At 41.5% G+C, this 25,779-nt stretch overlaps 1 protein-coding gene across 36 annotated transcripts in view; it reads left to right on the top strand.

Moving 5' to 3' along the window:
* The window catches only part of adgrb2 (adhesion G protein-coupled receptor B2), a 296,094-nt gene that overhangs the window by 259,974 nt on the left and 10,341 nt on the right, over nucleotides 1–25,779 (top strand). For 28 of the 36 annotated variants that reach the window (XM_061816759.1, XM_061816839.1, XM_061816819.1 and 25 more), the window contains 16 exons: nucleotides 2,771–2,874; nucleotides 3,097–3,199; nucleotides 3,618–3,768; nucleotides 6,003–6,072; nucleotides 7,986–8,052; nucleotides 8,977–9,062; nucleotides 10,721–10,819; nucleotides 12,386–12,485; nucleotides 13,010–13,081; nucleotides 15,124–15,216; nucleotides 17,715–17,754; nucleotides 18,145–18,159; nucleotides 19,347–19,519; nucleotides 19,919–20,626; nucleotides 23,227–23,262; nucleotides 24,402–24,515. In XM_061816759.1, the coding sequence (XP_061672743.1) occupies nucleotides 2,771–2,874; nucleotides 3,097–3,199; nucleotides 3,618–3,768; nucleotides 6,003–6,072; nucleotides 7,986–8,052; nucleotides 8,977–9,062; nucleotides 10,721–10,819; nucleotides 12,386–12,485; nucleotides 13,010–13,081; nucleotides 15,124–15,216; nucleotides 17,715–17,754; nucleotides 18,145–18,159; nucleotides 19,347–19,519; nucleotides 19,919–20,626; nucleotides 23,227–23,262; nucleotides 24,402–24,515 (2,031 nt within the window). The remainder of the gene's footprint in view (nucleotides 1–2,770; nucleotides 2,875–3,096; nucleotides 3,200–3,617; nucleotides 3,769–6,002; nucleotides 6,073–7,985; nucleotides 8,053–8,976; nucleotides 9,063–10,720; nucleotides 10,820–12,385; nucleotides 12,486–13,009; nucleotides 13,082–15,123; nucleotides 15,217–17,714; nucleotides 17,755–18,144; nucleotides 18,160–19,346; nucleotides 19,520–19,918; nucleotides 20,627–23,226; nucleotides 23,263–24,401; nucleotides 24,516–25,779) is intronic. The other 8 variants (XM_061816922.1, XM_061816907.1, XM_061816973.1 and 5 more) reach the window with 5 other exon arrangements.

The following is a 25,779-nucleotide window of genomic DNA, read 5'->3' as shown; positions in this document are numbered from 1 at the left end:
GGCTACGTGAACCTAGAATGAAAGAATTCCTAACACACATAATCGTCATCCCTGAATTGTCTGTCGTAGCAGCGATTGAGTGTCATCTGTTCAACTCTGACAGCTTGCTCAGGACACGGTGTGAGGAACGAGGTGGATTGGGTTAAGCTGAGGGTTTGAGGATTAACCTCGGTTCTTACTAAAAAAAAAAAAAAAAAGCAGGGTTGGGGGGATCGAGAAGCAGTGCTGCCATGACAGACCGTTTACACCGGAGTGAGGGATAGCCAGTTAATCTTGTTTACTTTCCATAGCCTCTGAGATTTCAGTGTGTGCATCGTGGGCATGCTTGTCTGTGTCCAGAACGTCCATCAACGAGACAAGACTGGAGGAGAAACAAAGGCGGCGGCACTGGAGTTGATTGACTAAGATCATGCCGCCATACAATAAATCCAGTGAACTAGATTCCCAAAATGAGCGCTGTGGGAATGTAAAGTCTGCGGATGTGTCTGGACTCATTGCCTCAACGATCCTCAGAGGAATCATGAGATTTTGAGTTGATGCAGTTATTGGCTTTATAAAAGTCAATTTAACATTTTATTCCCCCAGTTAATCAAATGAGTTCAATCTATTTTTAGGGTTTATAGGTGTTGGGTGTTGGCTTGGAAGGCTCTGTTCCTGGTCATGTGGACACAATTTATAAGGTTGCTATCAGGAGGACTGATGATATTTGAACTTCTATTAAGTGCATGAGTGTTTTCAGAATTCTTTTTGAATCTCGCAAACAAAATGAAAACAATCACAAGGAGCACTTCGAGAGACACACACACACACACACACACACACACAGAATATATATTGTATTTTCCGCACTGTAAGGTGCACTTCAAAGCTTTTAATTTGATCAAAAATCAAGTGCACCTAATAATCCGGTGCACCTGATGCGTACAATGAGTTCCGAAATCTGTCAAAATGTTGTTGTGCGACTTCAGGAAGCAATCAGGTTGATTGACTTTTGGACCAATTTCTGCTGACAAAGATTGATTGAAAAACAGTGTATTGTTAAATTGTAGAATACTTTTCAATTAAGATCAGCTATCTGTTTATATATATATATTTCCGGCCTTATGTTTTAGTGCTTTATAATAAGGTGCACAGTACAGAAATAGAGCCCGTAATTGAGACTGCGCTTGATATAATCCGGTGAGCCATATGGTGCGGAAAATGATATATTCATACTGTATTTTAAACTAACAAAGAATCTCTTGTCCTATGGTGAATCAATGGGGAAATGGGATGAGTACCTCTATGTGCTGTGGGACACAAAAATAGAACCATAATAAACACCAAAATATAGGCTTGATCAAAATTTCCTAGGAAATTATTTCAAGCCTCTTATCCCGTAAAAAGTCGGTAGGTAGATGGGGCAACTGAGGATGACATGGGTGGGGAGGGGGGAAAAAAAGGAGATGGAGAGAAAAAGGAGGACTTATCAGTGTGAAAACCTCAAGTGGGGAGTTGTGGGACTTTCTGTGCTGAAAATCTTTTCCCTCACATTGTAATGAGGCGCCGTGCATACGAATATATAATCTATCCTCAGACACATACATTATGCCAGCAAAATGATAGGCAAATAGTTTGCGCAACTGCAAAAAGACGTTTGCATGATTCCTTCGCCCTTAGCTCAGTTTTTATTGGCTTCTTGATACTGTAGCGTAATTAAATAGACGCATAATCACATCACCCTCTTATAACCTAACCAATTAGGAAAACAATGTCGGACAAATTGACACAATGAAGAGCTGAGGGACAATTTGTGGATTTAAGTAAAGTGAATTACACAAGAGGGGGGTGTTTTCTTTACCCTTGTCTGGTAGAGGCTAATTTAAGAGTAAACGCATCCCAACATTGAGCACTTTCATATTCAATCCACTGAACCAGTTAGCAGCCATAAAATTAGGGATACCATAACGATCTGCGTGTCTTGTTGTTCTGTAGCAGTGCATACGATTGCATCTTAAGTTAAGAGGATTTTTTTAGCTGCAAACAGGAGAACCAGCCAATAAGGTGCAGTCGAGTTCACGCTATTACACACGGCGTAAACAGTCAAAACTGACTTGCTCCACTAATATGCGACACGTGTAGATCACGTCGCCTTTCTCTCAAGACAATAATGAAATCGTCATTCTCCGTGTCTCGACATTATTATAAATCTTTGCCAATGCAGATGAATGTGGAATATAAAATGAGGATTTTTTTTTTTTTTTTTTTTTTTTTATTATTTACTTTCCAGCTTGCTCTAATGTGTTTGTGAGTGTGTCACATTGATATTCCAGCCTCTTCCACTCTCCTCTGGAGAAATTGGCTTCCTTCGGTGGGCAAGAGGGAATTTTTTTTTTTTAAAAAGAACACAAAAGAGAATAGCTTTGACTCTCTCATATTCATTCTTCCTATATGTTTCTTCCCTCGCTTGCCCACAAATTCTTCTTACTGAACTTTCTTAACTAATCTCAAACAGATACACTCACGGGTATACAGCCTTTCAATTACTTGGCACACACGCACGATGTCCTTTATTTGCATGAAGAAACCTTGCTTGTGTGTGTGCGTGTGTGTACGGTGATAAATCTTGACGAAAGAGACGTCGAGACACCTGAGGAAATAAACCGTGTGATTGAGAACTTAAACACGGCCAAATATTAAACAACGCACACAGGTGATGCTACTACGAACAGTAATTCTGAACTGTTTTTTTTCTTTTTCCTCTCCACTGTAAACCTTTCTGGGTCTTCAGGAAATGGGTCCCACTGGCATGCCCTCGGTGCCCCTCATGGTGGGCTGTGGGGTCTCCTGCACCGCTCTGCTCATCCTCCTTCTTATCTACGCTGCCTTCTGGAGGTATTTTATTTTTTTTAATTCTTCCTGATCGGCTTTAAGCAACATTGCATTTTGTCATGCATAAGTGAAAATCCATCCACCAATTGGTCCATCCATCCATCCATTGACCAGTTTGGTCCAGTACAATAAATGTCATCCTGATTGTGGCATGAGAGTCAATCTCTGGAATTATATGATCATTATACTTGTTTAACAAACTGCTTATCATCCCGTGGCCTGTAGGTACATCCGCTCAGAGAGGTCCATCATCCTGGTGAATTTTTGCCTTTCCATCCTGGCCTCCAATTTATTGATTTTAGTGGGACAATCACAAACCCTCAGCAAGGTAAGGTGCTCTGATTACTCCATACTGACGCACAAATACAAAATATATTTTGGATTCACTCTTATGGCTACATTATTCATATTACAATGAATTGTGGATGGAAGAAGTAAAGCGGCAAAGTGTGGTATTCACTGACACAAATCTTTCAAAGTTTCTCTTGGTTTGATGTTTTACATCACAAGGCCATATCGTATGCTAGTAAATGTGTGTTGAAAAAATATTTTCTCAAAATACTGTCACATTGGCGACACTATGAGGATGTCGAATCTTCTGCCCCTGCCGTTTTATTCATCGTAAGCGAATATTCACAGGTGTCGGTTTTGAAAGCATTTCTAGAGTTGCGATATTTTGAATGTGCTTGGTTACATTTTATACCTAAAATATAATCCTTCACTGTCCATCCTCGCCCACTCCTTAGGGCCTCTGTACGGTGACTGCTGCCTTTCTCCATTTCTTCTTCTTGGCCTCGTTTTGCTGGGTGCTGACTGAAGCTTGGCAGTCCTACCTGGCGGTCATCGGCAAAATGAGGTCGCGACTCATTCGCAAGCGCTTTCTGTGCCTCGGCTGGGGTGAGAGCCCGCAAGCATAATGCGCCACACACGACTGCTACTTGACTAGTATTTTTATTTTAAGGTGGGAGTTTTTTGTCATGCATTTCAAATAGTCTTTTCCCAAGTTCCTGTATGTATATCATTCCAGTAACTTTAACAAATTGTCCCTATTGTGGCCAGTTTTTTAGGTTTGCACGATTTTTGTGTAAAATCTGACAATATGGTCTCACTGTACAATATTCAAACATCATGAGCTCCCCCCCATCAATTATTATTACCACTTTCATATTCCACATATAAATCCCAAACCCCCAACACACTAAAATATCAAAGCTAGCTAGTGCAAAATGAGTCAGGTAAGAGATATGAAGTGAACTAAAAGCAATTTATTTTACAGTTTGTCAATTTCTTTCCGAAAATTGAACCTGCGTTGCCCATCTCTGCGGTTATGCAGTGTTGTTTTTCCAATTATCACAGAGGATCTATAAGTCCATATACTTCACCCTGGTCTTATTTCTTCCAAAGCTAAGAGTCATCTCAAAATGGAGATTGTTCTCATTGCTGTTGCGGACTGAGCAGAAAAAAAAAAACAACAAATTGCAATCAAGTGCCAGTTAGTGTATGTTTTTCTTTTCTTCAAATAATGACAAAATACAGCTTTTGTCATTTAATACGGACTGAAAAAAAGAGAGCATGAATATCAATGCAGACTGTCCTTACAATCTCACTCGTTGTGTATTTGGCTACATTTACTAGAATCACCAGCTTGCTCAAGTGTTTCTCCCACAAACATTCTGACTAATTACATTTTTTTTTTTTTTTTTGTGGCATTCGCCATGACGCTTTGCTGTGATATAAACCTAATAATGCAAATACGAGCTCTCCTCATATCCCAGAGTAATTTGAGAAGATCCACGAGGATGATTTTACGACTTGGATACAGAGCGAGCTGCCGCTCGGTGACAGGAGACGCTGATGAAGAACACCGTGACAAAGATATTTTACATAAAAATGTAACACATTATGGCCTTGCAGTGTCAAAATTGTTTCCGGCATAATGCGTAAAACCTCAATTTGCCAAATTCTCATCCGTGTTCCTTTCTTCCCCTTCTTCGTTGTAAGGTGCAATGTGCACCTGCGTGGACCCAATTCACCAAAAAGCGTTCATCATACTTTCCAATGTCATTTATAGCCACACACAAACATGAATGGGCAGAAGCACCCCCACAACGGCTTTCATGGCTTTTAATATCCATAGAGGGGATTATTTTGGTCTACTTATTCTACTCTGCATCACCCAAATAGCCCCTCTGTTTTTTTTTTTCATTGTACTTTATCTTGGTGCTACAGGAAATGTTTAAGGATAATCACACATGATAAAATCTGCACTATAACGACAAGATGTTTGGCGTGGATGCTCGAATTAACACCTACATCACCTGTTCACTTCATTCCTCTTCATATTGATCCGTGCGCTCTAATCAGCAAGCTTGCCGATGGCCTCCCCTGATAGAAAAGAGGCCGAATGTACACGTGTTTGGACTGTCACTGAATGACTGATGCCGCCATGTGCCTGCATGTCATCGCTGTAGAAATACGCGTCAGACTTTGCCGAGATGCATTAAATTCATGAAACAATCAGCCTGAGTAGACCTTATCCGCCAACCATCCAGTTTGCAATTTTCCCCCTAAATTATGTGATTGAAATCCGTTACGATGGAAACAGGATCTAGGGGGTGTGAGTCGCGTGTGTGTCCAATTTTCACAGCAGCGTGAGCACATGACCTGTTGGTTGGCGTTTCCTAGGTTATGTGTATATTACTGGGTTTATTGTCGTGTGATTAAAATGTCTCTATTCTAATTTGCCGACCAGCCTGGGTTCCCGTTGACGGCTTTATTAATGCGCTTTGTTGCTTTTCATTGGTGACCATAATCAAAGCGTATTTAATTACTATATATATATGGCATATGTATCTACACACACACACACACACAAGCTCATTAAGGGGCAAGCATAGTCCACTCTGTCTCAATGTAACGCTCAATGACACATTTCATCTGTGTGATATGAAATATCGCGGTGTTACAGGCCCGCCTGATGCAATAAATAAATCATTCACACATCCATTGTGCAATTTCTCATGGCTGCTCGGCGTACTATTGAAGGGTTTCATATTCTTTTTAGAGGAGCTAATTAAAATGTTTGTGTTCTCCGTGTCACAATTTTGGACTTCTTTATCTGTGCCTTGCAGGTCTTCCAGCCTTAGTCGTAGCAGTGTCGGTCGGGTTCACCAGAGCAAGAGGTTACGGCACTGTCAGCTAGTAAGTACCATGTTCTCACCTTTTGACTGACCCACCTGTCACATCATTTGGAGAACATTTAGTCTCAGAGGACCACAATGTTATTTATTAACTTATTTCTTGACATACTGTATATTTTAAAGTATTTCTAAGTTTGCATTGGAAGGGGAATTTTAGTGTTATGAAACTAAAACAATTTTAAAATCTATCCTTTTTAAGCCAGATAGCATCATTTTTAATTTCTTGTTGTTGTTTTAATTATTCTTTTACTTTAGGAAATCTGCCCATATTTAGATGTGCGTTTTCATTGCATTTCTTTTTTCAGTCACATTCGCAATTTTATTAAAAGAATCATTAAGGTGAACCAAGCAAATTGTGACCTCCGTGGACATTGTAATTTTATTACCAGCTTTCATATTTACTATGTATGTAAGCGCCTATGTGACAAAATGGGCTGCTGCATTTTCCTAGGATGCATTTGCTGAAATGGCAAACATGATTGCATATCAAGATGCTTCACGAGCACAAGATTGCCCACTTGATAAATGAAAAAGCCACTGAAAATTACATTTCAAATATCTCATCTAATTTCCTGAGTGAATAATTACAAAATAATCATAAAATGAATCCTGTTGTAGATTGGATTGGAAAATAGCAATTCTACTCAACTCAACGATTTGAACGTGTGGCTGCGGCGGACCTTACTTCTGCCTCGTTGGGAGAGGATTAACATTCTAGGGAGTGGTAGAGGATAAAAAATGCTCCGTAACGCTTCATGGTACTTTAACTCATCGTTTCCAGATGGCATTTTAACCATCAGGAGGTTCAATAAGGAGACATCAAATGAAAGAGCGAAAGGAACAGTTATTGTGATTGAATGAAAATGGCATTCAGATCAATCCCCCAGCAGCAATGCGTCTTCATTTAGGGGTAGACTTGCGCAAATAGGCGGGAGGTGGAATCCTCCCAGGGTGCCGACAAACGTGGCGCTGGAACAGAAGCAGTAGATGGATCGTCGCAGGTGGGTCTCCATGCGCAATCAAGTGCAAGCCTCATGAATACAATCGGAGAGTAGGTATCACAGAGAGAGCAGTAAATTGACTTAATCCAATGCAGACGCACATCTGATAAAACACAGCGGGATTATAATCAAATCCAAGAAGTCAGGGGTGTACGGAATTTGGTCGGACAGAAATGGGCACAGACTGCAGAGCATGAAATCTATGAAGGAACAATGTAGACTGGACATCTGAAATGACCCTTTGACCTGAGTTTTGCCAATTAGCCCAAAATGAATAGCTTTTGGATAACAAAACAAATCATGGAATTGTGTATGATGATTAGAGACCACTGCTTATTGCAAAATATTGTCTTTGTTGGACGTAATCGTAATTTCATATGCTCAAGTATGATATACACCGAAAAAAACAAGAATTCCATTCCATGTGTTTTACGCACCATTGACGTGAAGTAATTTTTACATTTCTTTTTTTAAAGAAATGTTCTGCTTAATGTGCGTACGCTGACCCTCATGTCATTTCCTCAACATTTCCACTTGAGTTTCCATATTGGCTAATCAACAAAGATGGCATTCGACTCAAATCGAGGATTAGTGATTGTGGTGCAAATCTAGAGAAGCTAGTGTACATTTACTATATTATGAATAAATCTATACCGTTTGAGACATATCCTACTGGGATAAAAAGTGTATATTTTTTTCACAGCCCCTAGATAACTTGTTTATGCACGTATAATATGCTCTATTGACTTTTACCTACCGTGCACAAGGAATTAGGGTCATTTGAATTTCTACTCCACAACATGAGAGGTTGAGGGTAGAATTGATGTACCTCATCTGCATAATACACTTTGCTTGTCATTTGGAGCAGTTTTTATGGTGAAACAGTGTAAAATGTGTCCCTCTTGGCTTCTAGTTGCTGGTTATCCCTTGAAGGAGGTTTGCTCTACGCCTTTGTTGGACCTGCTGCTGTCATTGTATTGGTGAGTGCGCGATTCTTATTCCAATGAAAACAAAATAAAAAATAAAATAAATCCGCCTTCACAGACACCCACATTCAGTCTATGCTTGGATTTTGCAACTACGAATCAAGTCTTAATATAACATTTTATTAAATTGGGGTATTCATCTTCCCACTAGTGAAACTGTATATTGTACGAACAGACAACTATATGTTGGCATTTTCTACGGTGTTTTTCTTGAGGAAAACCCAGAGTGGAGTTTTCAAAAAGTAAATCTTAAGTCTCGCTTTATACTATCAAAAGCAAATTCATGTCCACTAGTTTAGTGTTTCTGTCTCACCGATACTGATGTAAAATCTCCAGCCTCGCCAATCTGTGGTGGTCCATGCCCTCCGAACAACATGCTGCCTCGAGAGGCGGGGGTCGGTCAGAGGGGCGCTGACTCCTCCTCCCCTGAAACCTGACTCCAAATTAATGAATCAGATCCCAGACGAATACCTGATCCCGGTTATGCTGGCATTCAGAGCTGACAAAAGTGGTCTCACACGCTGGTTTACCATCTCAAAACATAAAAAAAAAAAGTGGAATTGTAGGCGTGCTGTGAAATTTTGTAATGTGTTAATGTTCATGCTATGTTCATAGAATGTGTTATTGGCAAATATGATATTACTTTTATTACTGGAAAAGAGAAGGGAATATAAAAGTCGGTTAAAGCTTGAAAATCTTTTCAATTAAGCATGGGAGCCATTCTGGCATTTACATTGCCACGTCTCTTTCTTAAATCAGGGTTACAGTTCAAAAGTAATCTTTTTTTTTTTCCCCCCCCACCTTAAAAGGGCTCAACTGAAAATACAAAGCCGTGGAGATGTGATTGTAGATGAGAGTCCCTGTTGGCGAGCCATTACCGCGATCTTCATCAAACGTTCTCTCCACTGTCTCCCTCAGGTGAATATGCTCATTGGGATCGTGGTGTTTAACAAGCTCATGGCTCGAGACGGCATTTCAGACAAGTCAAAAAAGCAGCGAGCGGGGTAAGGACTCCGCACAGAAGGTGTTTCGTCACACAAAGCCAAGCTCATCCATCCGCGTGCTTCTTCCGAGGTTATGGAGTTCTGATACTTTAAATATATTTTATACTTTTTGTCTGAGAAATTCAGACCCATTCTGCGAGAAAGGAAATTTTATGATACTTTTGTCTTATCTGGTTCATCTGTCCTATTCATGGACATCCTGTGTGAGAAACAGAATAGTTTTATTTAATGGAAAAAAAAAAGAATTAAAAAAAAAATCTGCCCGTCCTTGATGCCAAATCGTCTACGATATCCTTGTATGATATCTACTTCTACTGTTCTGTGTAGCATGACCCCGCAAGGCAATACAACTTTCCCGCTACAAACGCCACACAATGGGAAATAATTTCACGTAGCATTGATACATTTCAGCCTCTTGAGAAATGACGCCCGGTGCCAGAAACGACCACTGAGCACCACCACTGCCGCATTCTTCTCTCGTATGCATTCCTTCTCATTTCATTCATTATACTTTCTCTACTTATTCTCTTCATCACGCATTTTCTGTCTTTCTACATCATTTGAGAATGAAATTTCTGCAACTGTTGTCGCACTTAAATTCGCCCTGCCAACAGTTGCGGTGAACCATTAACCCCCGATTAATAGTTCAGAAAGTCAGACTGACCAGATCTTTTGTTACCAGACTGTACAACAAGAGCAACTCTCTGCAAATAATTTGGCACATAACACTGAGAAAAGTTTGGGTTCTTAGAATGATTTTGTTAGATACCCTATGGAGGCTGATTCAGAGAAAAGAGACAAAACTTTTAGTTTATGAAAATAACTCTTATTGTACAGGTGCATTTAGACCAACGTCCAGTTCTTGACATTTCCCCATTACATTCTCGAATTATTTTCGGGCGGTATACATCCACAATAACACCATAACAAGATGAGTTGTTGTCGCGTGCTGAGTCCTTGTGTCCTCAAGTAAAGCAAATTCCAGCAGAAATGGGCAGTGTTGCTAACAGGACAGGATATCATTAGCATAATGTGTTTTCTTATGAAGCTTTGGGGATTAAGGCAATGAGCTGTGATGGCATGCTAATGTAGCATAACCGCTGCATGGCTTCCTCGTTTTCAAGTTACAAGACACGCAATTCTCTTCTCAACTGGAAACAAACAACGCCAGAAAAGGGTTTGTTGTTCACTCGCTACCCCGACAAAGCTTCTTTGCGCACGTTTATGCCCAAAATGGAAAAAAAAAATGTGCACCTGCACTCAGTGGCAGCGAAATACAATTATTGGATTATTGGAACATTTCCTGTCTGTGTCATTGTAATCTGTTAATCCTCATGACGCTGCTGCAGCAGCGCTGTCTGTCTCTCACTTTCACTCTGAATCAGTATTTGTATTTTTGACCATTTTTTTTTCTGTGCTGCTACTTTTCAAAATCTGATTTTAATTTGCCTCTTTCTTTCTTCCCCCTCCCTCTCATTGTGATGTCCTTCTATTTTTCCCCCCTTTATTTGGTTTGTTTGTTTTCTTGTGATTGTTTTCCTCACACAACCTAAAACATTGAACCGTTGTCATGAGTGGAACATTTGTTTCCCCGCACATCCCCGCCGCCCCCTCCCTTCACTGTTTTTGTGTCTGTGTGTGCACAATATGCCCCAAAGTGTCCCGGTGGAGGCGCGTAGCCGACTTCTCCTGAAATGCTCCAAGTGCGGCGTGATCTCGAGCACAGCACTCTCCAGCTCGACTGCCAGCAGCGCCATGTTAGTCCATCTTCATCTTGCTCTCTTTTTTCCTCCCACCCTTTTTTATTGTAATCGCCACAAAGTGACAGTCCACCGTGGCCATATTTGGAGGCAAGGCACTGCAAAATCCAAATGACACAGAGAAAATGCTCAAATTTTAAAGGCAAGAAAAGCTTTCACTTTGTGGGGACTTTGCACTGTTTGTTTTTTTTTTCTTTCTCTCCATCAGACTTTCTCCATTCTTACTCCCTTTCTACACCTTTCTTTTAAAATTCGAACCATTAGTAAGGATGTAGTATGACATTTAAATGTACTGCCCCTCCTCGAAAAAAAAAATAACAATGAACGGAACAACGCTGGCACAGCAAGTGATCAAATTTAAAGTCTGCAGGTGACGCAGAAGAAAACTGACTCACGTCGAGCTGTATTTGGGAATAATTTGCCTTTTAACATATTTAATTTTCACAATGTCGGGCAAGTTTTCTTTGCTCAAACTCCTGCATATGTTGCTGTCAAACGCCCTATTGCATAGTTTAAGCTTTGCGGCTCTCGTGATGCTGTACCTCACGTGGTAAACTCTCATCTCGGTTCCGCAGCCTCACGGTAAATCAAATGTACTGAACTCCCCTGCATTTAATCAGTCTTGTCCTTGGACGACCCGCTTGAGTTTAACCGTATTTTGGAAAACTAGTCTGCTGAGGGCTCAGATGTCTGTTCTGAATGATTGCTTGCGATGATGTAACCACACTCGGAATGGATGTTTGACATGGAATTTTATTGTCACTGCACTGCTTGTAGTATTGCAGTACCTCAAATACTGTACTCTGTATTATCAATATGCAAACACAGGAACGACTTAAACACCCACCACGACACTTGTTCCTCCGCTATAATCTGTTCCATCTTGTTTTTCAGATAAACAACATTATCGGGAACTTATTTCAACAAATGAGTTTGTTTTTGTGGCAAAGTAATTTTGAGTTCATCAAACAAGCCATTAAGTTCACATTTGCTGTAGTTACATTGTTGCCTTTTTGCTGATTACATAAAGTAACCTTTGGCACAATGAAACAAGTTGGATGAGTAATTGACTGGAATTGCTTGAACTTGAACATATTTTAGTTCTAATTCGTGGATGAGTATAATATAGCTGACATTTTGTTTGACATTGACAAGTTATACTTGTGGACTTTATTAGTGATTTTGAATCACAACAAGACGATTGTATAAACATTTTATTTGCTTTATGTTCTCACTAATATTTGTTATTTAATGATCCTCTGAGATATGTCAATGGACAGTTTCCGTGTTAGGGTCAGTATGTCGACAGTGTGACACGTAGTGCGCACAATCCACGTAACTGTGAGCAGTTGTCAGTCTGGTAACAAAATACACAATTGCGCATCATCGGTCCACTTCACAGTTCTAATATTAGGCTTTAGTATCCCAATAGCTGAACTGAGCTGAACCTTTGACTGATGGATGCATGCATGCATAAGACAAAGGAATATAATAACATGACCGAGTCGAGTGTATGGTTTCTCCTTCCTTTATTCCTCTATTTCCACCGTTGCTCTTTTGCAGGGCGTCTCTGTGGAGCTCCTGTGTGGTTCTTCCTCTGCTGGCCCTCACTTGGATGTCAGCTGTGTTGGCTATCACAGATCGCCGCTCCACACTTTTCCAGGTGATAGCAACCTGACACATGCTTATACACGCGCACACGAGTTGCGTAAAGTATTGACCGATCATTTACGACAACTAAAGATGCCCCACTTTAATTTGCACCAGCCGGGCGGGACATTTTGACAACTTAGACATTTGAATGAGATGTAATAAAAGAACTGTCCAAAACGTTGCGTTTATAATGATAGTACTGCTCAGTTTTGACAGCCTTTTTATTGGTTACAACAGCTTTCACGCTGTTGCAAGTGGTCGTTATGTTGTTTCTGGTAGGTGTATTTACATATGTCCAATAAATACGGTAAGTTTAGAATAGGTCTGTACTGTACATGTAGTACTTGTGTAAATTTTATAAGCAAAGCAAATTTATTTGTATAGCGCATTTCATGCACAAGGTAACTCAATGCACTTAACATGATTAAAAGCGTTCAAATAAATCCATAAAAGCATTTGAAAAAGTACAATTAAAACAGGTGGTAGTGCAAGAAATATCACTAAAACGTTTATAAGATATTATGTCTCCCTCAGGTCCTCTTTGCTGTCTTTGACTCGGTCCAAGGTTTCGTAATCATCACTGTGCACTGCGCCATGCGAAGAGAGGTGAGTTCCATTTCTGGTCCCGGCGCCTCATCTACACTAGCTGCCTTCAACAGGTGGGCTTAATGTTAAGGGAAAAAAAATACTCATGTTCGCTTCCAGGTCAGTTTGGGGTCAAATCAGACTTGACGGGGATTAATTCGCCGCTTATGTCCGATGTTGTTGTGTGTCATCTTCATAATGCAGTATCACAGTGCGGTATTGTCCATTGGAGCCAAGCCTGCTTTAAGGAGCTTAGTAAGATGTTGTATGGAATAAGACGATAAGTCCCTCACTAATACCTCCCCAGTGTAAATTTGCCACAGGCTTTGCTGTGCCCCCCGGGGATGCTGTATTTCAAACTTATTATGCACACACGTGTTATTTTGCCATTGAAATACCCACAAAGTTATTTTCTGCAACTGTAAAATTGCAACACATGCATTCTCTTATCTCCATTATAGCGATATTGAATGCACCGTGCACACTAAGTGAATTTTAAAACGTTCATCCGAATAAATCAATACTGCAAAAGTGGTAGGGATCAGGTTGCATTAAATCTAGGTATTGGTCTTTATAAATGTGGGAAATTCCTTATGCTGCATGGTAGCACAAGCATAGGCGTGTCCTGCCCAAGAGGAACAAGATGAAAAAAATGAGCTCAGATTGTGAGAGCCAAACGACTGACAACAAGTGCAACGCCGGTGGCGAGGCTTTCGCCAACTGCGGCGGCGAACGACAAGACCATGGCGACGCGGACGCCCTGCTGAGATCAGACGCAGAGGAGTGAATATTCAAATATGCGGTTTCATAGGGGGGCAGCGTTATCTCGGGAGAAATAGTTAGGGACGCCGGGAAGACGGGCTGGAAAAATGAGAGATGCAGGGAGAGCGGGGGACGAGTTTCACAAGAGTAACTATGGGCTGATGATAGGCGAGAGAGAGAGAGAAAGAGAGAGAGAGCATTAGTTGGAGCAGAATTGGGTACCACACACACAGACACACACACACACACACACAGACAAATCGTGTCGGAGGATGAGCACAGGCATAAAGGGAAGAGACGGATGGAAGGAAACAATAGAGGCAATAAGCTTGCCCATGCAGTATTAATCAGACATAGATGCTGCTCCAATCCAATCCATTTGTAGCACCACGTACACTAAGATAAGACCACACAGTGACAATAGAGATGCTCTCATTCGCTCTTGCACCACTTGGTACATGAGTGCTCTTGTTCCCCGCCCATGACATTCTTTTGGGGTTTCACAGTGGCAACACTGACAAATGAAGTCGCTCTTGAGAGGGGGGAAAAAAAAAAAAAAAAGATATGTATATATATATAGAGAGAGAGTCTGGCGGGAAAAGAAGCCTGGAACTGCCCATGTGATCCAATTTCTTTGATTTAAGCCGTTATGAGAACTCTGGTGCTTCAACAAATAATTGGTTTGTGTTGTCAGGATGCTGAACGGGAAGAAAACAAATACGACACTAGGATGGGTCTCGTGTTAGGATATCTATAAACACCGGACCCTTAAATATGGTGCAACAATCTCACAAGAATAGAACGAAAGCTATGCAGCAGCAGAAACTCCCTTTTAATCCCATTTTTTTAGTTATGTAGTTCCTGATTTATTTATTTTTTTTACCCTTTGTCCTTGTTTCACAAAAAGAGTTAGTAAACACATTAATTCTACTTCCGAACTAATTTTAGTTCAAGCGGCGACTCCTGAACACATTTTGTTGAAAATTTGAGAGGCCATTCTACGTGATTTTCACTGAGACCACATGCCATTGAGCTCATTGTACTCAATGAGGCCACTTTTTTCCCGCATCACCATTTTTTTGTTTGTGCAATAGCTGTCGGCAGGGAAGGTTTTGAAGGAGTTCAACATTTGCAAAAGATTTTTCACAAGATGGATTCATGTTTTGGAACAAGTTCCCACTGTTCCAACAACTAACAGCCTAAATACAGTTATTTGCTTCATTGATGGTTACTTCCTGCACCTTCCTGAGATTTCTTTTGCCTCCTGCTTTCCTCCTCTACGCCATTGCCACTCTTCTCAGGTGCAGGATGCGATGCGCTGTCGGATGGGGGGATGCAAAGACGACAGCGAAAACTCGCCAGACTCCTGCAAGAACGGACAGGTGCAGATCATGGTGAATAGCAATCCATTTCATCCCCACTTCACATTCACCTCTGATTAACATTTATGATGCTATTCATAGATCTTGGGAGATTTTGGGAGGAAATTGTACAACACTGCGTTTCATTAAATTAATAATCTGTCCATCTCCAGTTGACGGGTCATCACTGTGGCACATAAAAGAATGGCAGTTTCCCACAAAAATGCAGCTAGAATAGTGAAAAAATATATATTTACTACTAATATTGTCTACTGTCAATACTTTTAGTATAATCTTGCACTAAAGTGGACTGATAATTGCGTGTCAGATTAGATTAGTGGGGCTTTTCTTTCTGTTAACCTTTTACATTGTGTAATTCACCAGGAGCTCATCATGCATTATCGCTTTGAACTCTATCTATCTATCTATCCATCTATCCAATACATGTGCATTTTGCTTGTTTTATATATATAAAAAAAAAAAAAATCACTGACACTGCTTGGACAATTAAAGGCGAGTGACTTTGGTGTCATGCAAGTTGAAGAAACCCTCGCACCTCCTGGTCCCTCGTTTCTCCCTCAAATCTTTTTTGCCGTAATGATTTGGGGCTTCTGAACGCCCGTCCTAGGTTTAACTACACAGTCCTGCTAACTGTGCAGGATGGGGGAAACGTTCCGAGCATTTATCCCCCTCAGTTTCCATAACACAGAAAAGCCTTTACGGACAAACACTGCAAATTTAATTTATTGACACACGTTTGTTTTTTTTTAGCATGCACATCTGTCCCACTGTGGACTGGTTACCATGACTACTACATCCTTTTCTTCCTGAGGTTCAAAAGCTTATTCTGCACTTAAAGAAAATAATGTATCATAAAGAACACTTTTGCAAAACCACCAGCCGTTACTGTACATTTGCTTCAACATTAGCGAAAACCTTCCTCTAATGTTCACAGGGAATCTCATTACAATGCTAATCCCTTGAAATTTACAAGCGCATTGTCCCCCATGCCACCTTGTTAAGTTGAATAAAATGTACTGTTCAGCAACATTATGTGAAAATGTAATCGCTTGTTAAAGCTCTACAAATTTGGTTTCATGACCCCTTCTGCCAACTTTGTGCTCTCCCGCGCCAAGGGTCCAAATGTGGCCTATTGCGGGCAGCAGTGTGGCTCCCAGCATTACGGCACAGGTGCCTGCGCAACTGGGTGCCGCCCACAGTTCCTCCCGCCAGCATGCCAGCACCAGGACTGTTGCCGGAGTCTCCCCCGCAACCACAGCCATGTTTTCGACTACCCACATGAGCAAAGCCCTGTGCCAAACAATACCCACAGTTGCAACCACATTTCCAGCCAACCAGTATGTCACCAGTAGAAAAGAAAAGTTTGTGCAACAGGTAGAAGGGGAAAGGTGCAGACTAATAAAGGTGTGTTGAGGCAATTATAAATTGTCCAATATACTGTATAGGAAAATATAGGAAAGTATTTCCTTTTCTTAGGGATGAGAAGCTTGATATTGCTCTTGCCTCCAGTCGACATAAAGGGCCCGTATTTTGGCTTTTTAAAACTACATACACTCTTAAACATGGACTTAGTTTAAAAGTGATGGCTACAGAACCCAAGAACAAGATCCCCCCCCCCAAAAAAAAAAAAGAGGTTCATAGGGTGCTGATGCTATCCTTGTATTTAGTGGACAGGATGTGAGAGCATTATCATAATTTCTCATCTCGAAAGACACAAATTTGCATCTTGTCAAAAAACTACGACTGGCAAATACCTCAAGTTCATCGTACATTGCACCTTTCTTGTGGTCTCAGTTGGGCAACCTGTGCTGTGCAGAATGACTAGAAAGGAATACGATTGTAGGTTCAGAAATAAATTCAGTGGACACAATATTAGGTACACGTTCACTATCATGCATTACACCATGAAAGGTATTATTTTTCCTACGTTTTCTCTTTTAGGCAGAGCCAATTGAAACAGAGCAATATCTTTGTAAAAGCAGATTTTTTGACATTGATATAAGGTTTCATTTGACTGTGAATGTTTACCTAATTTTGTGGTTGTTAAGTCAATTTGTGGTTCTAGGTTTCTTAACTTGATATGCTCTCTTAGTTATGTTTAGCTATTGTAGAGAACTGCAGTGTCACTTGTTTGGTGAGAGGGAGTTACGTACCACATACAGCTAAGTAAAATACAGTACGCATACCCTATACACTGTACGTGACATGTATACAGAATAACTATTTAAAGTATCTTTTGTTCTCCACTTCACTGCAAAAATAAGTCACCCAGTCAAAACAAGCGTGACTGATCACTGAAAGCTGGACTAATCAATATGAAGGTTACTGGTTGCGTCAGCGTGGCAGCCAATCATAACCCCTTAAATGGATGCATTGCGGGGCAGGGGTGGCAGGTCCTTGAGATCCTCATCAATCATCTGACACGAGCTCCTCCTAATGTTAATGTGCGCATTGTACCCAGTCACTGTTTTTTCCTCTCTCCCTCTACATAAATTGCCTCCCCTTCTCAGACCGATTTTGAGAAGGACGTGGACTTGGCATGCCAAACAGGTGAGTTCTCCTCATTTTCCCATTGTGTTCAACACAATTAGTACTGCAGACAGGCAAATGAGCCGTAAGCTGTTTTAGTTTTTCCATACACGGTGATGAAATGGCGGATTTATGCACTGCGACTGCTATGAAGAAATTACTCTTGCTTATCAATCACGCTCATTCTGCGCAGTGTGTGCGTGTGTTCAGAAAGTGTGAGTTTTAATGTGACAGTTTAATTGCGCATGAAGACAATACTCCTCTGTATTAAGGACTGGTTGGTTCACACTTGTCATGAGCGTGCGTGTGCATGAGTGTGTGTGCGTGTGCCAGGATGTTTTCGGATGTATACATTTGTACATTTGAAACATTAACACAGAGTAACTCTCCCCTCCTCCTACGCCCTTGCAGAGAGAGGACACCCATGTAAGTTGCCCACCATAACAAACCCTACCTGGTCCCCAACCGCAGACTTTAATTAACTCTTAGAGGAGTTGTTTCCCGCGACCTTCACTGTTGAATCCTTTCAAAGCTAGCTATATTGTTCTCTCAAAGTATCAAAGTTAGGATGCAAAGACGGTTTAGTGTAGTTGAATCCACTTTGAGCAGTATCATTTCATGTGATGCTTTTTTTGTTTGTTTTTTAACAAGAAACGTGCTGTGCTACATACACTGTACCCTTAAATCTAGTTCTTGGAGTTTGGGGCCAGGTGGTTAATGAGCATGGTGTCTAGCATGAGTTCTTTGGCCTTTTATGTGAGGAATGATACAATTTGAAGGTGGGCGATAGCCACACAAATACAGGTAATAACAAAATATTTTTCTTTCAGTGCTCTGTGTTGACGGCCTTCTAATACGTGTTCTTTTTTTTTGGATTGCAATAGAAATTTTTTTTCTGGCAAACGGGAATTTTTTTTAAATACCTGTTTGTGTGGACATAGCCTACACATCTATCATCAGCATGTCTTAGATTTAGAGGAGGAAAAAAGACTTTTTCTCTTTGTCCTACATAATATGCATGACAACTTACCACGACCTGTTAGTTGATGTTTTGTCTGATTTGCAGCATTGCAGTAAATAGACGAAAGAGCGCACCATCAGTAGACGTCCGCTGATACGTCAGAGTAATCAGAGACCACAGGATTATAAGGGAATTTGGCTCTATTTCAATTCGAGGACAGAGCATTTTGCACTGATGGTCATTCTCTGAGCTATTAAAAAGCTTGGCTCGCTAGCCAATTTGGAGCTGGAACAAGACTTAAGGTCAAAAAGACAAAACTCATTTTAGTGTGAGCCATATTAGACCAACATGCACAAGAAGTATGATATTGCTGTGATTTATCTGTTGTTTTTCATGGCAACTCTAATTGTAGCTCAAATTACTCAAAGCTGCAGTCACCAATTTTTCGTCACTTGCATCGCTCCTTACTGTTCTAAACCACGCTTTATGATCGTTTCATTCCACTTCTTCCCTAAATTCTCCTTGCCCACGGCCTCCTCCTTTTGCACCCACTCCTCGTCTTATGACAACCTAATGCTTCATCCCCAATTCTCCTCCGCCCTCTGCCCCTTGCTCTCCCAATGGGAACCATTTGTACATCATGTCCCTTCAGTCATTTTCAAGGAAGTGAACACCTGTAACCCAGCCACCATCACTGGTACCTTGTCCCGGATATCCCTGGATGACGACGATGACCCCAAACTTGCTGTTCATCAGGACGGGGGAGTTGGGGTCAACTTCAGCTCCCTTCCTGGGAACATCCCCCCTCCCAACCTTATCGTGCAGGTACTGGAATTATATCTTAAAATGTTAACGTTCTTCTTATACTCAACATTAAAGCCAGTGCAGAAAAACATTTGACACGTTTTTTTTCCATCCTTTGGGAATACTGTAAAGACTGTCATCTGAGATACTCTTCTTACTTTCCATAAGAAATAACTTTTCTTGTGGCGGAAAGTGGAAAGCTGTGCCATCAGATAAGTTTCAGAAATGCTCAAAATTACTTAAGAAGATATCCATCGAGGCTGTAAAACTATCAGTAGTCAAATCAAGTCAAAACATGAAATGGAAAGTTTGTTTCTCACTTTGGAAAGTCTAGCAGCATTAATACGTGATGAAGTATGAACTCTAGCTATAGCTGGTGTTGAATTTAAAACAATGTTTGTCTAACTACACTTCCACAAGGTTCCACCACTTGGAGGGCTCAATGAGCTGAGCGAGACACCACTGAAGAAGGAGATGAATGTCGATCAGCAGAGACAACAGGCGCAGCAGCGCTGCGGCGCGCCAATCTACTTGTGCACCGAGAGTGGCCTGGGGTGGGCGAGACCGCCCGGCTCCTCCAACACCTCCCAGGATGGAAGTGCTGGAAGTGGGGGGAGTGGCGGCGGAGGAGGCAGCGGAGGAGAGGGGGACTACATGGTCTTACCTCGACGGACAGTCAGCATCAAACCTCCAATGCCGTCCTCCCAAGGAGGAGGCCTGGGACTGGGAGGCGAAGACAAGCCTCTCAACATCGCCGTGGAGGACCCCCCCTTTCCTCCTCCCCCATCTCCCTTGACCCTCCATCCTGCTGAGAGCGAGGCCTACCCGGCGGACTTTGTGCCGTCCAGTGTGGCCGACATGAACATCAACATGAACCTGAACCGCTCCTACGGGACAATCAAAACGATGCCCCACGGACACGGCCACGTGATGGCTCCGGGTGGTCTTGTACGCTCCCACGGAGGCCACATGCATACTCATGGGCATTCGCTCCAGCTGAAGCCAGGCCAGAGGCCGTCCGTCAGACAAATTCTGACTGGGGGAACCACGATGGAGAGAACCAGAACCCTGCCACGCAACCTGGGCAGTAACAATGCCAATGCTAGCCACTCAGCGGGATCCCTCGAGGTGGGTACAGTTTGGAGAGGTAAAACAAAGGCTCCCAGTGGAGCGGCAGGTTCTTAACCGTCTTTCCTTTATGGCACGATTTGTGAATGGAGGTTATCAAGTTGTAGGTCGTAACAGTGGCCATTTTGGAATGATAAGATAAAAAGGAAAATGATGGGAATACCATCAGATAATGTGCAGATTTTTTTTTGCATCTGATGATCATTTACAGTACATTTAGCCAATGGCCAAGGTAAGTACAGACCATAGTACCAAGAATGTAGTAACTAAAGGAAATGGTGGAAAATTTTGAATTTCACACTTGTGTGATTTTGATTTTCGACTATGAAAGAAAGCACTGTTTACACCTTTCAACACTACTTTCAACTCTTAGAGTGTATTGCAGTGTATAAACATCGTCATTCTCTCATCAACAGTATATTTACTGAAATGATGAGTTTCCTTTGATGAGCATGTTTGTGTGGACCAGAGAGTCAATGAGTCAGATTCTGAGAAAACCCTGCAAGCAGGATTTACACCAGTGGTGACACACAGAGATAATTTTGACTCATGAGGTTGATTAAAATGATGAAAAGGACACTTTTCCCCCATCAGTTGAGAGGCTTCATTCAGGGTTGATGACGATAACGATGAGTTATTCATACACAATAGAGTCCCAAGTTCTCAACTGGCAGGAAAATAGAAATTCTGCCATAATTTTACTGTGATTTTACCCTTCGTAAATGTTGAGAGGAAGACGTCTCTTGAAATTAATTACACGATCACGGGGTGACACCAATGCAATATAAACGTGGAAGTATGGTCATAATGTCGCAGTAGGATTTTTCCAGTGTTGGAGCAAAGGCAAAGCATGGAGGACCCAGTTCCAGGGAATTAGGGAGCCAAGGCAGAGGAGGAGGAGTCTCAACAATGTACTTAATTTCAAAACAACCAAAAAAAAAAAAGCAAATAAGGATTAAGGAATCAAAATTAACCAAGTCCAAAAGGTTCAATTCAAAATAAGACATGGAGGCATGACATGACATGACGGGATAAGGAAACACCGACTCTGATGACAGACAAGAATATAAACGAAATCCAAGCAAACCAACGTGACAATGAGGCACACCTGAACGACGCATGAGTGGCTGGAGGAAGCCGATTGGTAGACAGAAGGGACAAGGCTGAAAAGAACAGGTGGAAACGAAAACCTAATGAGCAAGGCAAGATATCAACAAGGGTACACGGGGAAAACATACGAAGCAAAAATTAATCTAATCAAACCAAAACAAAAACAGGGATTGAGTGATCGTGACGTGTATAATTGTGTAATACCAGCGCTACATTGCAAAGTTCATTTTGCTGTTGATTGTTGATTTTTACCAATTTGAAAACGCACTAAAAGCGAATTGGTTCATTTTGCTCAGCAAGCCAGTTGAGCCCTGAGGAAGCTGCTGCATTTCATTTCCCATGGTCACATGATCATGCACCCAACTCATCCGCTGCCCCCTACCTGAGCAACTGTATGAGCGCACAACATTGCTCTCCAACTACCCGATTTCTATGGTGCCTCGTTTCTTATTCTCAAATGAATTGAATATTCTTTGGAACAAAAACAAGCGCACAACATATCTTGAGTGGGGATAAGTGCTATAGACTATTAATTGTTTTGACAAGAAAGCACAATAACTTTACATCCCTCCATAATACTTTCCAAGAAAATTAAGATGGGTGTTGTGCTGAATTTTTCTTGAAATTGTCAACTCAGTTCTGTTAAGGCCATGTTGCACCTAAACAAGCATTTCACTGCACATTGCATGATTGCCATGTTGCTAAGTGAGCTGATTTAGCTGATTCTTGTTGAAAGCTAAGGCTAAGGGACAGAGAAAGTCGAGACTTCTGATGTGATTCACTCTTCAAAACTGTTTTAATGTCTTTACCTTTGAAACAAAAAAAAAAAACTTGGCCGCGTTTGCGTTCGAACAGCAACCTGACCCTTTTGCAGAGCAAACACAGCTTTTAACTCACAGTGGGGAGAAGCTCCACTCCGTGCCAAATGCAAATTTGGCAGGACGACACATGCTCTGAGTGGGAGATGGAACACGGTGCACTCAATGTCATGGCCAGATGAGTTGGAAACATCTGGAGCTGTAAATGGGAGGCTTGTGTGCCACTCGCTATGCAGTGTTTGCAGAATCTCCCGGCGAGGGTAGTGAAGAAGTTTAAACACGATTTTAAGATTAAAAATATTTCTTGTATGTCTACTCAAGCGTACTTTTGTTCCCTTTAAGTTGTGTGGCAATTTCTCAAAAGAATGATTCATGGTGGAGATTATGTAGTTGCAATTGAGGCTGTGTAAACTGAGTAAAATGTCATTCTGCACACTAATTCTGGGTTATTAGACTTCACTAATCATATTATGTTGAAATAGATGGAGTAATTAGCTCATTTTTCTTGTGGATCAAAGAATATTTGTCTCACGTTGGAAAAGCAAAGCATATTGGCGCTGCTCTTTTTAACTAAACAACCCCAAGGCAAGGGTCAGCGGTATATATCAATAAAAAACGGAGGGGTGGACATTGATGATTTCTTCTCTCCTCTCGGCCCCCCTCCTCTTCCAGAGGAAAAGAGTACGATACTCTGAGCTGGACTTTGAGGTAAGCTCTTGGACATCATAACCTTTCATTTGCCTGTCTTTGCTATTTTTTCTTTTTATTTTGTGCTTCCGCCAGGACTTGAATAGTGCACATACAGCATAGGAGCATCGCTTAACCCCTCCCCTGCATGAAGTGCAATTAACGGTTTCGGAAGTGGCTTTCATAGTATGCTGTTTCTCCAACAAATGCCCGTATTTTTTGTCTCGAAAAATTAATGTGGTGACAAATGATAACATGATGGGTAACACAGCCCACTGTCTTGTACAATTAAGAGAGATTATGCTGCAATGTAGCTGTGGGGGTTCTGGTTAAAGAAACAGCAGAGTGTTCCATGTGTCTGGATAATTACTAGGAGTTGAATTTTGGGTCACTGCGTTTGGTTGACTGGCTGGTACTTTTTTTGTTGGAACAGCATAATTTGGCTGTTTGTGTCCGTGTGTTAGTCATGGTCTGAATAGAATGACCTGAGTTTCCTGTGAATTTCCAGTCTTTTCATTTCTATCCAAAAGAAGCCTAAAATGATGAATTACCTTCCATTATGTGAGGGTTTTTAATTCTATTCCGATCATTTTAAAGACTGGACATTCACCTTTGACCTTATTTGTAGTAAACAATGTTATAGCATATGTATGACTAGTGGGACAGTACTAACTGTTACCTTTCTGGCAATTTAATGTATTCACAACTGGCTGTTGCATGACCTAGGTCACGAATTATTTGTTTGATTCTATATATCAAGCATAACACTTTCTTTTCTATACTCAGAGAAATATCAGGGACTCTGACTCATAGTCATCCTACTTTATTGATATGATTACAAAATTAATAGCCAACTGACAGTTATGGACACCAATGCTATGAAGACAGCATACACTAATGTCATTGCTTAAAATCCCCTCACCCAATTGCCAAACTCTAAAAAAGAGTGTAGAAATAGATAAAAGCATCAACCAGCAAATTATCAGCCATCTATAATCCCTTTTATGACCAGCATCACTGCAGTCCCCTCCGCCTTGTACCCACTCCCTCCCCCACAGCTGCCCCATATTCCCGCCCACGGCACTCCCCCCCACCCTTCGGATTATTTTTGTTTTCTCTTTGGTTCATTTTTGGTGTCCCCTTCCTTTCTTCCCTTCCAGAAAGTGATGCACACTCGCAAAAGACACTCTGAGCTGTACCATGAGCTCAACCACTCCTCCAAGTTCCACACCATAGACAGGTATAGCAGGGACCCGGCCATGTCCGCATTCAAGGTAAGCGTAACTGCGTCAAATGTAGGGTGCCAGAACTCCCTGCGCCAATTTAACTTGACCGCCAACCCCTGCACCTTGTCACAACCTAAACACCGAGCGCCCTGACACTGCAAAGCAAACAATTCCATCCCGGAATGGTAATTCAATATGGTGCATGACTTTGCATCCAATGTAATCCATTAATCCTAGTGATAAATAATGGTCAAAACACTACATTCTAGTTGTTGTTTAACAGGGGATCAGAGCATGCCCAGATAATTAGTCAACTCTGAAACGCCATGCCCCCTGGCAAGTTCATTAGCTTTTCACAAAATGCACTGCTAGTGAAGACCAACACGTTTGCCTTTACCAAAGGTGCTTTGTCTATGTGTCCAATTAGTTAATGTCTGTAGTAGAATCCATAGTTACAGTCTACGTTGTGTGACAAAGCCTGTTAGTGTGTGTGCAGAGGGGGGGGATCTCGGATGGGCGCCTATGAGCGCATAATACTGAGGCGTCTTTGACTCATTAAAAGACCATTAGCATCAGATGAAAGCCAGTCCCAGCTCACTCTGTGCTAACCTTCAGAGGGACAGTTTCATTAAGGTTTAAACACACACTCGCACTCCTCTCATCTGCGGAGGGCACAGCCGTGGAGACTCAGCAGCCTCGATAGGTGTGCTTTCCCCGGGCGTTGGCACCACGCTGCTTCACATCCATTTTAAATCACCAGTGGAGGAATGAAGGCTGACATATCTCATATTGTCCATGCCATACACCCACACCCATTCTTGGAAACTCGCACCAGGAAATGCCCTGACTGTTGTCATGCTCTGGAATTTTGTCAATATCTTGATCAAAAGTAGCATTAGTTCTGGCCAGCTACCTGTATTGCCATGAAAATATTTAATGAAGGACAAGAAAAATGACAACGGCAAGAGCCATATACAGTATTAAGAGGTGGCTTGTTTTTGGGATGATGGTTTCCTCCCATATTCCAAAAACATGCCCGGTGGGTTCATTGCAGATGTAAAAATGTGTCATGGTGTGAATGTCAGTGTGAATGGTTGTTTGTCAAAATGTGCCCATGCGTTTGGCGGGTGAGGATAAGCGGTAAGGACATTGGACATCAGAAGCATCTTAAAATCGCTGAAATTCCTTCAATGTACCAACAATTTCAAAGCACTTACATTGTCAGAGTAAGGGCATATTCTTTTCTTTATATACTATTCTCGTAATCGGGGTTAGCAGTCCATTTCGAACCAGTTGGAGACAAATTGGTGTG

Source organism: Syngnathoides biaculeatus, chromosome 1 (genome assembly GCF_019802595.1).
Source record: "Syngnathoides biaculeatus isolate LvHL_M chromosome 1, ASM1980259v1, whole genome shotgun sequence".
In the NCBI taxonomy this organism is placed as follows: Eukaryota; Metazoa; Chordata; class Actinopteri; order Syngnathiformes; family Syngnathidae; genus Syngnathoides; species Syngnathoides biaculeatus.
Note: the sequence above shows the minus strand (reverse complement) of the source record. Positions and strands in the feature narration are given on the sequence as shown.